Raw genomic sequence first — 16,305 nt, forward strand, 5'->3', positions numbered from 1 at the left:
GGCGAGCATTGGTATGGCTCCTTTTGAAGCATTATATGGACGCAGGTGCAGAACGCCGACTTGTTGGAATGAAGTAGGAGAAAAACTTTTGGAAGGTCCCGACTTAGTTCAGATCACAACTAATAAGGTAACATTTGCTCTGGAGAAGCTTAAACAAGCTCGATCTAGGCAAAAGAGTTATGCAGATAAAGGTAGGTGAGAGTATGAGTTTAAGGTTGGGAACAAGATATTTCTTAAGGTATCTCCGATGAAGGGCATTCAGCGTTTTGGTCAGAAAGGTAAATTGAGTCTGAGGTATATTGGTCTATTTGAGATTCTCGAGAGAGTTGGAGCAGTGGCATATAGAGTTGCCTTGCCGCCTCAGCTGTCCCAAGTACATAACGTATTTCACGCATCAGTTTTGAGGAAGTACGTTTATCATCCACATCATATTGTTCAGTATCCTTTAGACGCATTTGACGAGAATTTATCTTGTGAGGAGGAAGCAGAGGCTATACTGGCGAGAGAGGAAAGAGTTATGCGTAAGAAGACGATTCCTTTTGTTAAAATTCTTTGGAAGAATCACGATGCGCGAGAAGCTACTTGGGAGACCGAAGATTCTATCCGCGGCAAGTATCCGAATCTTTTTTGAAAGAGGTACGTCTGTTGAATTTCGAGGACGAAATTCTAATAAGGATGGAAGAATATAACATCCCGTATTTTATCTATTTTTTTCCTGTTTTCTTTCATAAATCTTAATTGATTTGTTTAATTATGTCCATTTAGTTGTTTTTACTAAAGTATGATTTAAATATATTATTTATTTATTTGGCCTGACTTACTATGTAATGCACCGACTTGCTAATGCCTTGAGTTATTATTAAATTATATTTTTTCTAATAAAAAATTACCCAGTATACTTTTAGTGGGTCGTACCTATTGTTTATAAATACAAGTCTGGTTCATTAGTTTTGACGTGCGAAATAGGGTTTTTGCTAGTAGTACAGAGAGGCGGATAGATCTTGCAGTAAAAGGAGGAGTAGGCGAGGCTTAACCTTGCTACACTAGTAGGGGTACTAGTTGTATCGGCTTAATTCTAAGGTATATGTTAGTCTATGAGTACTAATTTATCTACTGTCATTAGGTTCTAAAAATTTATATTTTTCAGGTGCGTCGTACTAAAAACCATTACTCTATTAACCTAGTATTTGTGATCAAAAAGTATGTTATTTACTTTACTCTAATTACTGGTTTTCTGCATTATCTTGATTCTTTTATCATCATATATTTAATGTTTGTTAGCTAGTTTATTTGTTCACATGTGTTGTGACTTGTGAGTCTACGTGTTCATATATATTGCAAATTGTATACAAATGACATGTTTCTTGTATATAATGGTAACTAGCATTATTTGTCAGTGAAAAGGAATTTGGAAAAAAAACTATAAAACCTTGTGAACATAGTTTATAGAATAGTATTTGAGAAACCGATTTTGTACCCCATAATCTCTTGCTTTTATATTTTAATGATGTAGTTCATGAAATTATTTATTGTATTGATGGGTGTAAATAATATGGCATTATTACTATTTAATTGATCAAAATATAATGTTATGAATTAATTATTTATTTAGCGAATGTGATATGTTAATTAAACAATTTTTCCATAACTGTATCTTGCCGATCATCTTTAGGAGTTATATAATTACATTTAAATTCATATTTGGTGTTAGGATGCAAGTTGCTACTCACGTTAATGGTCCAGGAGTACTATTTTGTTTGCATGTATGCTAGGATAGTATTTTAATGAATTATCATTTGTTTGACAATAAAGGTGTATTGTGTGTTATGGTTTGACATGTATATTATTATTATTATTATTATTATTATTATTATTATTATTATTATTATTATTATTATTATTAAGTGAGTTTGCTATTTTTTATGATCAAGATGTATAGCCTATTATTATGGTAATTAAAATTCAAAAAAATATATATTCACGTTGTGCCATAGAAAATTTCCAAGTTATGCATCTGACATTGTATTGCCATGATCATTTTTATGAATTATACATCTATTAATTAAATTAATAATTATTGTTATCAACCATATTTAATATTAATATTTAGTATGCACGATTTTAAATTGTTTAGTGTATCTTATTGATTCATGTGCTTGTGTTGACTTGGTTATTTATTTAATAAATTAATTAATTATTAAATTATGGGCTAATATGGTCAAGGTTTTATTAATTTGCATGGATAGCAGTGAGTTTGTTTGGCCTAGTAATTTGCCTGGTTACTACTAATTATTTATTTAAGTAGTAAAATAAGTAGCATGTCGGCGTCATCTTTATAGTGGAAATTTGTATTGCTAGATTAGTCAGAGGGGTTTTACTTGTGATCAGTACACTTGTGACTAGGTCGAGAATACTACCGTAATAAATAATAATTTGATAATATTGTACTGATTTTAGAATCCAAACTGGGTTTTAGCTGCTTGTTTTTTTGCGGAGTTTATTCTTGGATTAGTCTCATATCTACTTGAGGTACGAATTCTTCATTCTATTTTTTTTTTAATAAATATTTGTTAAATTTATTGTTGATTCATTTTCTAAAGTTGTGAGCTTATTGTACTCAGTGTATACCTATTTGTACCCATTCTCGTTTTCGTTTCGAATTCCCTATTCTTGGATTATTGTTGCCTTGACTCGTTTATATTATTATTTCGCATTTTTCTTGTGACATTTTACTTGTTTCGTTTCATGCAACGAGTCAAGCGACCATTGTAACCTATTTGTTGGGCTCTTAGACCGATCTGTGTGGGTTAATCACGGACAATGTTTGTATGGAGTTCGGAGTAAAGGTGAACTAGGCACCAACTCATATCGGTGGGTGAGTATACGAGCGCATCTCTGGGGTATGAAATGTGATAGATCATGATCGTTATTATATTGTTGGGATGTATTTTACATTCCTTATTTCCTTTTCTGGATTACCGAGGAAGGAACCATTGTCCTAAACTTTGGCGGTGATTGGAGTTTGGCGGGTATAGTTTTGTGTAAGAGACCCATATTTGTACCCACCTTTCTTTTGCTACTCATTCTTAATTTATGATTCATTGTTATCCAATTGCTTTAAATTGTTATCCTACCGATTTAATGAATATTGATTAATTATTTCGAAACTACATTATTGACCTTTTTGTCATTTTCAGTTTAAATCTCTGTGTTGGTAGGACACAATCTATACTTATTTACATTTTATCATTTTTTAGATTATATTCGTACGGAGCTTTTGGCTCACTCGTTATTGTTTCCTTTCTGCAGGAAACTAGGGGGTAAAGCGGGCAGAGTGATGAGTGACACCCAGTATTTAGTCGAGATTCAACTAAGTGGATTTAATAAATGCGAAAGCTTCTTTAGTGGATTTTATATCCTATTTCTAATATTATTGTTGGAGGCTTAAACCGTGGATTTGATTATGTTATTCGGTTTTGCTATACCATTGCATTTTAATATGATTTAGACTTGTTTATATCGTTTGCTTTTATTGTTATAAAAATAGGGTGTTACATATACTCTCGAAACTAGATCAATAACCATAACTTATCTTTCATCAAAACAATCACAAGTTTATAAACATAATAGATGTTAAACGCATAATGACTCACAACACCTCCTTCCTACTAGAGTTATACAAGGATTCATGCTATTATTGAACACATAGCAAATATGCTTATTTGACCGTGCAATGAATGAGGTCCCAAAAGACTTATGCAATAATACCCATATAGCTAGCGTTATGTTAGCGAATCCCAGACTATAAAAGCCTTAGGTCACTAGGCACAAAGTCCCCTAGAACTTAATAACTCGAGTATTAAAGAGCTCACTCTTGATCAATTATGCATAAATAGATACTTTTTTTTCTTTTCTTTTTTTTCTTTTTTTTTCAACAATTTCTGAATGAGTACGTTTCGCTCCATCTCATTCAACCCTAAACTACTCATAAAACTATGAGCCGACTACTAGCCATTTGATGCCTAGCCTTATAACAACTAGCAATAAAATCTAAGTTTTTCTCCAGTTTAAAAATTTAGTGTTCTTTTTTGTCATTACGAGAATATTACAAATTCTAAATATAACCAAGTGATTAAATCTCAACAATAAACAAGTATGATCATGATATAGATCAAAAGCAACCCTATAAGACTTTGTGAAAATATTTATTTCTGGCATGCAAATCAATTCATTAGGACTTAAACCTCCCTCTATTTGTCATCACTACACTCACATCAACATCAACCAATCAATCAGAAATAGTTCATTTAAAGGGATCATGCTAAATATTCATGCAAATGCAACTATATGAAATCACATAAAAAATAAACAAATATGTCCTATATGAACAATCATGCAAAAATATGAATCAATACAACTAAACATGCAACATGAATCTATATGAACTATATGGACACACACAAACTAATCCTTACATTATCACCCCCAAACTTAAAATTTTCAATTTCCTCATTGAAGGCAATAATAAGGATTTCAGGCATACCTAGTCGTCAGAAAGATCACTCTCCTCAGGTGGAGGATCAGGTGGCCAATCAACCTCGACACCAGTGGCTCAGAAAATAGTGGCCAAAGTCTGTATCAAATCTGTAGCAAAATGACGGTGAATGCCATGCATGGCCTCCATACGCCTAGTCAATCACCTGTATTGCTCATCACCAATACCAGCCCTATTAACTACTTGCTGCACATGAGAAGAACCCTCTGTAGGCACTGGAGGATTCGATCGGCTACCCTCTACATCATCAAAAATATATCCCAAGCCCTTATTATGGGGTGCACCTAAGAATGCATAACTCAAGTGATCTGGTAGTGGGTGAAGCTCAAGTGTGGAAACATCTTCAATAAAAGGCTCGAGACGTTCCTGAGAAATTTTCAGCTCTTCTAACCCAAGAGAATCGAATAGCATATCCAACTTCCTCTTCCATGGAGGTGCATTCAAAACCTGCAGTTGCTCTGCTCCTTCTTCATCTTCAATAATTGATTCCCCTATTAAGGATCTCTCTAAGGTATCTGACTTTGGCAATTGCTCAGGCTCTGAATTCATGACAGAGTCGACCTACTCTACCTTAAAACATTCCTCTTTAGCCGTGGGTAACTTTATTGCCTTTAACACATTAAAAGTGACCTTTTGATCATGAACCTTCATCGTAAGCTCTCCTTTTTGCACGTCAGTCATAGTTCGGCCAATAGCTAAGAATGGTCTCCCCAAGATAATGGGAATCTTTTTATCCTCCTCAAAGTCAAGAATTACAAAGTCAGCAGGAAAGATAAGTTTGTCCACCTTGACCAATACATCCTCCACAATGCCTCGTGGATATGTAGTAGAATGATCGGCCAACTGCAAGGATATATATGTCAGCTTCGAATCAGGTAGACCAAACTTCTTGAAGATAGACAAGAGCATCCGATTGATGCTAGCTCCCAAATCACATAAACACTTATCGAATGATAAGTTTCCGATGGTGCAAGGAATAGTGAAGCTTCCAGGATCTTCAAGCTTCGGAGGCAACTTCTGTTGCAGCATAACACTGCATTCCTCCGTTAGAGCAACGATCTCTAAGTCATCGAGCTTCAATTTCCGAGAGAGAATGTTAGTCCCTTAACAATATAGCAAGAATTACAGAAGGGGGTTGAATGGAATTCTTGAACCTTTTTCTTGAAATAAAAATGTTCAACTCGATTATGGATATATTTGTTTTGATTAGCACAATGCGGAATGTAAACTTGAATGAATCAAAACATAAGTAATTAAAAACAAGAGTCTTTAAAAACTTTCTGGTGGATTTAAACAATTCCACCAGAGATATATTTAATATATCGAGAGGACTCTGTGTGCAGAAATGCTCACAGCTGCTTACAAAAATAGAACTGCTAAAAACACAGGAAATGCTAAAGATAGTGTTCACAAAGATTTCTCTGTTGTTGTTTCTTAGCTATCTCAGTTAATTTTCTATTTGCTACTCTCTTGGTTTATATATTACCAAGATTACAAAGTCAAAAGAACTGAACAAATATAAAATCTAACAGTCTTGATCTTTGCTGCTTTTTGTCCTCTATTACCCAGTTAATGGGCTTCCACAGTGTACTTGTATCCAACTCAACGGCTGTGTGTCAGCTTTCACTGTTCAACTGATGTTTGAATCTTGATATGATCATCTGTCGACTTTCAGATCATCCGTTGATGACTTAATTGATCATCCATCGACTGCTATGTTAAACATCTGTTGATAGTCATTTGATCATCCGTCGAAGCTTTGTTAAGCATCCGTTGGTAGCTATTTTGGCACTTGACTTCATTTCACTTATACAGAATTACAAGACATTGCTTATGTACAGTTAATCAACCTATTCTGCATATCTAGTTAAAGTCAACATGACTTATATGCTACTCCAGATTCTATACCAAGGTGCATACAACACTGTGCTACAAACTTATTATTACATAAGCTACTCACTCGATGGATAATAAGTTAATCATCCGTCGGGACTATAATGAGTTATCCGTCGGGACTATAATTCTTATCCGTCGAGTGCTACATTATTTCACTAAGTAAAATCTACTTAGATGTTTTGTTTAGGTAATCATCAAGTACACAACATATTCACAACAATCTCCCCCAATTTATGTCTACTGGAATTGTAGCCATAAATTAAGAGATACTTGATGATAACAAAACATCCTAAACATATATTTTTAAAGATAAGTAGATAGAACTGAAAGTGCTTCAATTTAAACAAAAATGTACAAGGTTTGGCTCACAGTCAGTTCAAGATGCTCCTTTAGTCTGAGCAGATTTTTCTAGATTCTTGAAGGTCTGGATCTTCTTCCAAGCTTTCTGTTGTTTTCTTCAATTTGATTCTGGAGCTGTCTGTGGAATTCTAATTCATCAGATTCTGAGAGATCTAACATTTCTTGCATTTCCAAGAGAGTCTCATTGCTAGAGATACTCAATTGGTCTTCTAATCTGAAGAATCTTCTCACACCCTTGTCATCCATGAATTCCATCAGCCAGTAGGGCCTTAGATGCACTCTTCTCCCTGTGTATGGGATGATAAGAGTTTTGGGTAGTGCATCTTTGGCTCTTACACTCCTTAGCTCTTCAATCTTCTTCAATACTAATCTTCTTGCAGTTACATTGAACCCAAAGTTTTTCTTGAAGGATGAATAGACTTTGATCAACACAGCTTGGCTTTCTTGAACTATCCTGTGAAGAGGCCACTGAATCTCCCTTCCCCCTTTGTACTTGAACACCAACCTTTCAGGTAGGTTTCTGTATGCATCAATTGCCCTTACCTCATCCAGCTCCTCCAGATAAATGTTTAGATCTGAGAATTCTTTGATGTCACACAAGTACAAGTAGTCTCCCCTGTTGACCTTGGGTTGAGCTTTGACTACTGACTTGGATTTGAGAGGTGACAGCTTCACTTTCTTGACTGCCCTTGATTTTGTCCTTCTTGGCTTAGTAAGAATTGGCAAGTTGAGGTTAGGAATTGGTAATTTATCCCACTCTATTGGCTCATCCTTTGGCACAATAGGCTCTCCATGTATGTTCCTGTAGGGGTCCACCACCCTTATGTCTTCAAACACCAGAGAGGGCTTTGATGCTTGAGTTTCAGCTTGAGTGGAATCCTTTGGAAATTGATCTTCCAATTCCTTGTCAACAACATCCAACTTTCTTTTTGTTCTTTTAGCCAGTTCTTTCTTTCTTGGGGATTTCTTCTGTTCTTCAATCTTCTTCTCTAATTCAGTAGCTTGAGATGGTTGAGAGGGAATTTGTTGAGAAGAATTCACAGCCTGTAGCTTGGCCAAGATATCAAATTATTCTTTCTTTTGTTTAGACTTCTTTGCATCTAGAGCAGCTTGCCTCTTTTCCTGCTTCAATCTGGATTTTTCTTCTTCCTTTGCATGAGCAAATTGTGGATGTCCAGCTACCACACAAATTTCCTTCCCATTTCTGAATATCTTTGCAATTCTCTTTCTTGAGGCTGAATCAGCTGGATCTTTGTAGAGGAGAATAGATCTTGACAGAAGCTTCTTTTCATCAGGCTTGGGTGTCTCATACACAGAGTCCATAGGGTTCTTCAAAGATAACTTTGGATAGTTTGCCCTTGGTTTAAGAATTATCTCAGACTTTGTAGTCTTGATGCAGGAAGATTGTCCTTTCTCCAGATAGTTCATGCTCATCTCATTCACATTGATTGTCTTGACATGAGAGTGATGGATGGATGACTGATCTGGTTCCTTGACTAATTTAAACTTTTTCTGTATTTCCTCATCAATCTTTTTCCAGTTGATCAGAGTCAACTCTCCTTTATCAGCATCTTTCAAATTTGTTGCTGCTGCATTTATAAGATCTATACCATCTGCAACCGGTGGCTTGGAGATAGTAATTGAAGGTACAATTACTTTGCTGATTTGAACTAGAAGTTTCTCCCCCTCAGTTGGACCTTTCTCCCCCTTACTTGATTCTCTCTCCCCCTTTTTGTTATCATCAAGTGGAGGAGCTAGGCCTTGTGCTTGAGCCAGTTGCATAAGAAGATTTGTCTGAGTCTGTTGATTTTGAAGAAGTAGAGCCACTGAATTTTCAATAACCTGAACTCTGTTCTCCAGCTTGGCTATCTTCTTGTCAGAATCTGATTCTCTCCTTAATCTTAGTAATAGATCATGCATGGTACCATATGGCATTATTGAATCCAGCTTCTCAGAGTTATATGTCTTTAAGTCAGCTATATCCTTTTTCAATTCATCCACACTGAGATTCTGTCTTGAGTGTTGGATCTTCATTAAATGTAAAGAGTCTAGGTGAGCTTGAAGAACAGCCTTGGTACCAGCATCTGAAGCTTCCTGAAGGGCCTGCTAAATAGCTATTACTTGTTTTACCAAAGACACCTCAAATTGCCCTGGTGAAAATTCCTTTGCCCATGCCCATTTAGGTAAACTGAAAGCAGAACTTGGGCCTTCAGCTCCTCCTAAGTTCATGCTTCCATCCAAAGAACCAGAGTCATCATCATCAGAATTTACTCCAAATTCTTCAGATGGCTCTCCAGCTTGAGAAGGCATTCTGTTCACAGCAGCTTTATCTCTTTGAAGAGATTCTGTGGTGCGCACTAAATTCAAAGTCTGCTCTGCCTCCACATTGCCCTGAGCAGCCAACAGTTAATAGGCTGAAACAGGGTGAGTAAAAGTGTCAGCATCCAAGGAAATGTTATCAATTACAGCTTTGTAATGTTGCTGAAATTGTCTTTCCTTTTTAGCATCATCCACAATCATTGAATCACTAGCAATGGCTGGTTCCATCCTTATTTCTCCAGTACCTGCCTTTCTCTCATATTCTCTCTTTTGTTACATCAGGGTCTCACCCTGGCTCCCCACCCTCACACCCTCACCTTCACCTACTAAGGTGGGACTCCTCTCACTCACTTTTGCCAATCCTGAATGAATGGATTGCTGAGATTCACTATTTTCCTCTCCTTTTGCCTGGGAGCAACCCAGCCTCTCACTCAATGCACCCTCCTCTCTCAGTCCTAAGAGTGATTGTATTACCACCAAATCTTCTGCACTTGAAACTATTAAAGTTTGAAGTTGTGTAGAGACACTCGACGGATAAGTGATATCCGTCGGGTGAGTGGTAAAGCTATCCGACGGATAACTGCTGTTAAGCTTATCCGTCGGGATACAATCACTACTCGACGAATGAGAAATATCCATCGAGAGAGTAGAAATGAATGAGGTGGGAAGAGAAACTATTGTTGACTCTGTGTTGATTGAAGTTATTTGAGGCACAAATGTCACAATAGAATCAGAAAGAATTGGCAAGTGAGCCAACAAATCATCTAAAAGATGATGATCACTTGCACTAGATTTTGGCTTCCCCAACAGAGTTAAAGAGGGGAATCAGGAATTAAAGTGTTTATCATGTCCACTTCCAGTGAGTTAGTTGGTGAGTATTGTGTTTCGGTGGCTTCTATTATGAGAGATTTTGGCTGTGACTTCACATTTATTGGAGCCACATCAATCTGAATTTGAGAAGGTGCAGGGACTGTGTCTTTAGCACCAGTTTGCACTAAGTGTGTGCCCTGTGCATCCCCAGTTGTTTTGGATTTCTTCTTTCTAGTGTAAGTTTGGTGTGAGCTTGTGTCCCTAACCCTCTTGGCCTGTGCTCTTGGATGAGAGCTTTGTTCAATAGCCACATCCTTTTGGGAGGGTGTAGCTAGAAGTGAGCTTTTGTCCTTTTTAAGCACTACAGTTTGTTGGGAAACTGTAGTGTGGCTAGGCTGGGATTCACTCAACTCTCCAACCTTATCCTTGGGGTTTCTTTGATGTTCACCCCTTCCCTCACCTATCTTACCCTCCTTCACACTCCCCTCTTTGGCTTTGGTAGATTTTTCAACTGGTACCTTTTGAGAGATACCAGAGGGGGTTTTCTTTGATTTGGATTTAGAAATTGCAGTTGTTTTGGCAGCTTTGGTAGGCAACTATTTGGTCATTGTCACAGTTGCCATAGCTATGCCTGAAGTCAAAGAAATAGAAGAGATTGGAATAGTTGAGGGTCTGGATGAACTTACCTCACTTACCTGAGGTGTCAGCATTACAGGAAAATAGAACATTGGCACATCCTTGTGATGGTTGGCTCTGTTCAAGTCTGCAATGATTCTTCTCTCTTGAACCTAACAAGATAATTTGTTGTTTGGGTTCTCAAGTTCAATCTCTTGACAAAGATGGTTAGCCAAAAGCATAAAAAATCTAGCATAGTAAATATTCTTTCCTCTTTTGGCTAAGTCACCTAGTTTAAAACCTAACTCATACACAACAAGGTCACTGAAATTGTAGTATTTGTCTGTAACTAGCATGTATAGCATGTTAAGCATGGAAATGTTCACAGAATCAAAATTACTGATTTTTCCAGAAAAGACTTTAGCTACTACATTACACAAGTAACTCAATTCCTTCCTAAGACCTAGTCTTCTAATTTCACTTAGTTTTGCAGTAGGAAGTGAATAATGAATGGAATTGAGCATATTGACAATATCAGTGTCAGTGTGTGGTGCAGTTACATTATCATCAGGAATCTTGAAACATGCTTTTATGACATCACTATTGATACAGAAATCATTACCTTTGATGGTTAGAGTGATGGTTTTGTCAGTAGAGTTATAGATTGCTGTTGTCCACATCTCCTCAACAACTTCACAATAAATTGTGGGTGATTCCAGCATGGTAAAACTTAACTTGCAGTTGTTCACGAAGTCCATCATCTTATGATAGTCTTCAGATTGCTGAATCCCCTTATTGACCAAGGCAGTGAAGTTGTTCTTCTCATAGATGAACCAAGTCTGTGACATGATCTTAACTACGGGTGCCATTGTTAGAGAAGAAAAGCTTGAAGAGAAAGAGGATTTTTGCTTGAGAGAGAATGAAGTAACACAGTTGAATTTGAGAATGATAAAAGAAAATGATTAGAATGAAATAAGCTTTTATACTTTACTCAAAATCAACTGATAAAAATAATAAAGAGAAGTAAATTACCCAATAGAAATTGTCTAAAATAGCCGTTTTAAAATAAACTGTAAAAATTCCACCCATTATCCGTCGTGTAATGCTTACAAACTGTAAGTATACTCGATGGATAATGTTCAGGGAATTAACGGTTAAGATTTAGACACTTCGACGGATGAGGATAAGTTGATATCCGTCGAGCTTTAAAATACTCCAGAAAAGTAATTGATTTTTATTTACAATTTGTATATTGACGGATGACTCAACTCGATGGATAATGGTCATCCGTCGAGATGCAAATTTTGACTTAGCCAAAATTTTCATCCAAGACTAAAAATTAGTTAAATTTCTGGCTACTTTTCAACTTGCAAAATAATTCAGATAAATTCAAGAGTAATTAAGCATACCTAACTCACTTACCAACCTAGAAAAGGTGGATTCATCCAGTGGCTTGGTAAAAATAGCTGCAAGTCGCTTCTCACTTGGAACAAAATGTAACTCTACAGTACCATTCATTACATGTTCCCTTATGAAATGGTACTTGATGTCTATATGCTTTGTCCTTGAATGTTGCAATGGATTTTCAGTGATGGCAATTGCACTTGTGTTGTCACAGAAAATAGGAATCCTTTCAACTTGCAAACCATAGTCTAGCAATTGATTTTTCATCCATAAAATCTGTGCACAGCAACTGCCAGCAGCAATATATTCAGCTTCAGCTGTAGAAGTAGAAACTGAATTTTGCTTTTTACTGAACCAGGACACAAGCTTGTCTCCTAAAAATTGACAGGTTTCTGTTGTGCTTTTTCTATCGATTCTGTAACCTGCATAATCTGCATCTGAATAACCAGTTAGATCAAATCCAGAATCTCTAGGATACCAAATGTCAAGGTTTGGTGTTCCTTTGAGAAATCTGAAGATTCTCTTAATTGCTATCAAATGAGACTCTCTAGGATCAGCCTGAAATCTAGCACACAAACATGTAGCAAACATTATATCTGGCCTACTAGCTGTTAAATACAGAAGTGAGCCAACCATGCCTCTATAACTTGAAATATCCACAGGCTTTTCAGTAGTGTTTAGTTCAAGCTTAGTTGCAGTGGCCATGGGAGTTTTTGCAGATGTGCAATCCATTAGATCAAACGTCTTTAAAAGATCAAAAATATATTTAGTTTGACTAATGAATATTCCATCACTAACTTGCTTAACTTGTAAACCAAGAAAGTAAGTTAGTTCTCCCATCATACTCATTTCATACTTGTTTTGCATCAGTTTGGCAAACTTTTTACAAAGTTTCTCATCTGTAGAGCCAAAAATAATATCATCTACATAAATTTGAACAAGTATGCTAGAGCCATTCACATTTCTGAAAAATTAAGTTTTATCTACAGTACCTCTTGTGAAGTGATTTTCCAAAAGGAACTTTGATAAAGTGTCATACCAGGCTCTAGGTGCTTGCTTCAGTCCATAAAGTGCTTTCAGTAGATAATAGACATACTCTGGGAAATTTGGATCTTCAAAGCCAGGAGGTTGACTTACATACATTTCTTCCTCCAAATCTCCATTCAGAAAGGCACTTTTGACATCCATTTGATAGACCTTCAAATTGGCATGGGCTGCATAGGCTAAGAAGATTCTGATGGCTTCAAGTCTTGCAACAGGAGCAAATGTTTCATCAAAATCTATCCCTTCTTGCTGACAATAGCCTTTAGCAACCAATCTTGCTTTGTTCCTTACTACTATGCCATTTTCATCTATCTTGTTTCTGAATACCCATTTGGTGTCTATTGGATTCTTTCCTGTAGGCTTGGGTACCAGCTTCCAAACTTTATTCCTTTCAAATTGGTTTAGCTCCTCCTGCATAGCTAAAATCCAATCAGGATCTAACAAGGCTTCTTCTACCTTCTTTGGTTCTTCCTTAGACAGGAAGCTACTGTATAGACATTCTTCTTGAGTTGCTCTCCTGGTTTGAACTCTGGAAGAAACATCACCAATAATCAGTTCAAAGGGGTGATCTTTTGTCCATTTTCTTGGTTGAGGTAGATTAGCCCTAGATGAAGAGACCTCAATGTTGTCTTGATGTGTGATTGAGTTTTGATTGCTAGAAACTCCCCCTGAGTTTGTGGATCTTTAATTTGAGATTGGGGTGCTTTCTATGGGTGATCTGCCTTGACTTCCTGCTCCTTTTGATAACCCGACAGATGGTGAATTTTGAGTACCGACGGATGAGGCAGGTTGTCTTCCGACGGATAATACAGATTGCCTTCCGACGGATGAAGCGTTATGTAACTCGACGGATGTTGAGTTTTGTGCTTCATTTGTAGTAGATTTTTCTGCATTATCCTTAGACATGGTTTCTTGATCACTCTCATCACCACTTTCATCACTGACCATCTCAACATTGTCGAATTTGAGGCTCTCATGGTAATCTCCATCTTTTAGTCCTTCAATCTTTTTATCATCAAACACAACATGTATAGATTCAACAACAATGTTGGTTCTTAGATTGTAGACTCTATATGCTTTACCAACAGCATATCCAACAAAAATTCCTTCATCTGCTTTAGCATCAAACTTCCCATTTTGATCAGTTTGATTTCTCAGAATATAGCATTTACAGCCAAAGATATGAAGAAAGTTCAGAGTTGGCTTCTTGTTCTTGAACAATTGATAAGGTGTCATGCATCTTGCTTGATTAATCAGAGAGATGTTCTGAGTGTAGCATGCAGTGTTTACAGCTTCAGCCCAGAAGTATGTTGGTAGTTTTGATTCTTCAAGCATTGTCCTTGCAGCTTCAATAAGAGATCTATTCTTTCTTTCCACTACTCCATTCTGTTATGGAGTCCTTGCTGTTGAGAACTCATGCAAGATTCCATTTTCCTCACAAAATGCTCTCATGACATAGTTCTTGAACTCGGTTCCATTATCACTCCTGATTCTTCTAACTTTGAAATCAGGATGATTGTTAATTTGCCTTATGTGATTGATGATGATTTCACTAGCTTCATCCTTGGACTTTAGGAAATAGGTCCAAGAGAACTTTGAGAAATCATCTACAATTACTAGGCAAAATCTTTTCTTTGAGATTGACAATATATTGACTGGTCCAAACAAATCAATGTGAAGCAGTTGTAGAGGCTCTTCAATTGCTGAATCAAGTTTCTTCCTGAATGATGCTTTAATCTGCTTCCCTTTTTGGCAGGCATCACACAGTCCATCCTTTGTAAACTCCACCATAGGAATGCCTCTAACTAGCTCTTTCTTTACCAGCACATTCATGGTCTTGAAGTTCAAATGGGATAGTTTCTTGTGCCATAGCCAACTTTCATCTTGACTTGCTTTACTGAGAAGACAAGTTACAGATTCTGCTTTAGTTGAGTTGAAGTCAGCTAGATACACATTTCCTCTTCTCACACCAGTGAGAACCACTTTGTTGTTTTGATTATTAATCACAACACAGGTTTCTTTGTTGAAGGTTACTGAGTTACCTTTATCACAAAGCTGGCTGATACTCAACAGATTGTGTTTGAGACCATCCACTAAGGCAACCTCTTCAATGATGACATTGTCCTTTGAAATCAAGCCATATCCCACAGTATAACCTTTGCTGTCATCTCCAAAAGTGATACTTGGGCCAGCTCTCTCTTCAAACTCTGTGAGCAGGGTAGAATCACCAGTCATGTGTCTTGAACAACCACTATCCAAGTACCAAAGATTCCTTCTGTTTCCCTGCACACATCAAAATCAAATCAAGTTGATTTTGGTACCCAAGTTTCCTTGGGTCCTGCCTTGTTAGCTTTCTTCTTCTGTTTCTTAGGTCTTAACTCATTTGACTTAGGAATTTCATATTCTTTCTAAGTCATTTGGGTTGGGCCTTTGAAACCACTAGATGCAACATAATTATCATGCATGTTATGGCTAACAGGAAATGGCATGCTTGGTGCAAACATGTTATTCCAGTAAGGCATGCTAAATGGCATTTGAGGCATATTGTATGCAGCATAATATGGATTAGGTGCAAATGGCATATTAGCAAACTGTGCATTCATGTTCTGTGTAGGCATAGAATTAACATGCATGGGAGGCATGGCATTCATGTTAGAGAATTGAGGCTGAACAGGTATGGGAGTAGGCATGGCAGATTTGCAATTAACAGACAAATGATTTACACTACCACATTTGACACAGATTTTTCTAGGAGCATATTTGTCAGGTGTGTAGTTATTATGTTTTTTAATCCCTACTTTACCATATCTATTGTTTTTCCTTTTAGTCTCTGTTTTTACCTCTATCTTCTCAAGTCTGTCACTTAACTGTTTGACAGTCATGTGACCAACATTAGCCTTCTTCCCTTTCTTGGCTTGACTTGACTCTCCTGAAACAAAGTTCTTGGAAATAGATCCATACTTTTCATTTAGCTTGGTTAATTTGGCTTTGCTAATGGGTTTGCTCACAGCCGACGGATGAGGATTTTTATCATTCGACGGATAACACTTTTTGTTATCCGACGGATAGTCCTCATCATCCGTCGAGTCTACATCTATCAGCAATCCATCTACCAAAATAGGTTCTAGTTTCTCCTTATTCTTTTTCCAGGCTTCATCACAAAAAGACTCAATTCCTTGAACCTTGGTGATTTGAGCATGAACATCTCTGGATGATTTCCATGCTTTAATCACCTCCTGTTCACGATCGAGCTGCTTCTTTAAAATTTCTTCCTTTTTCAAGGACTCAGTTAATTCCTCCTT

The 16,305-nt window shown here is 36.8% G+C and overlaps 1 protein-coding gene across 1 annotated transcript; it reads left to right on the plus strand.

The window, feature by feature from the left end:
- The first annotated feature begins 247 nt into the window (after window positions 1-247).
- LOC141719425 (uncharacterized) lies at window positions 248-631 on the plus strand. The gene has a single exon (XM_074521802.1). The coding sequence runs from the start codon at window positions 248-250 to the stop codon at window positions 629-631; it is 384 nt and encodes a 127-aa protein (XP_074377903.1).
- Window positions 632-16,305: the final 15,674 nt, after the last annotated feature.

The sequence above is a fragment of the Apium graveolens genome, chromosome 4 (assembly GCF_009905375.1).
Source record: "Apium graveolens cultivar Ventura chromosome 4, ASM990537v1, whole genome shotgun sequence".
Taxonomy (NCBI): domain Eukaryota; kingdom Viridiplantae; phylum Streptophyta; class Magnoliopsida; order Apiales; family Apiaceae; genus Apium; species Apium graveolens.

Excerpts from the sequence above, each read along its gene's own strand:
- LOC141719425 (XM_074521802.1), top strand. The coding sequence starts at position 248 with ATGAAGGGCATTCAGCGTTTTGGTCAGAAAGGTAAATTGAGTCTGAGG.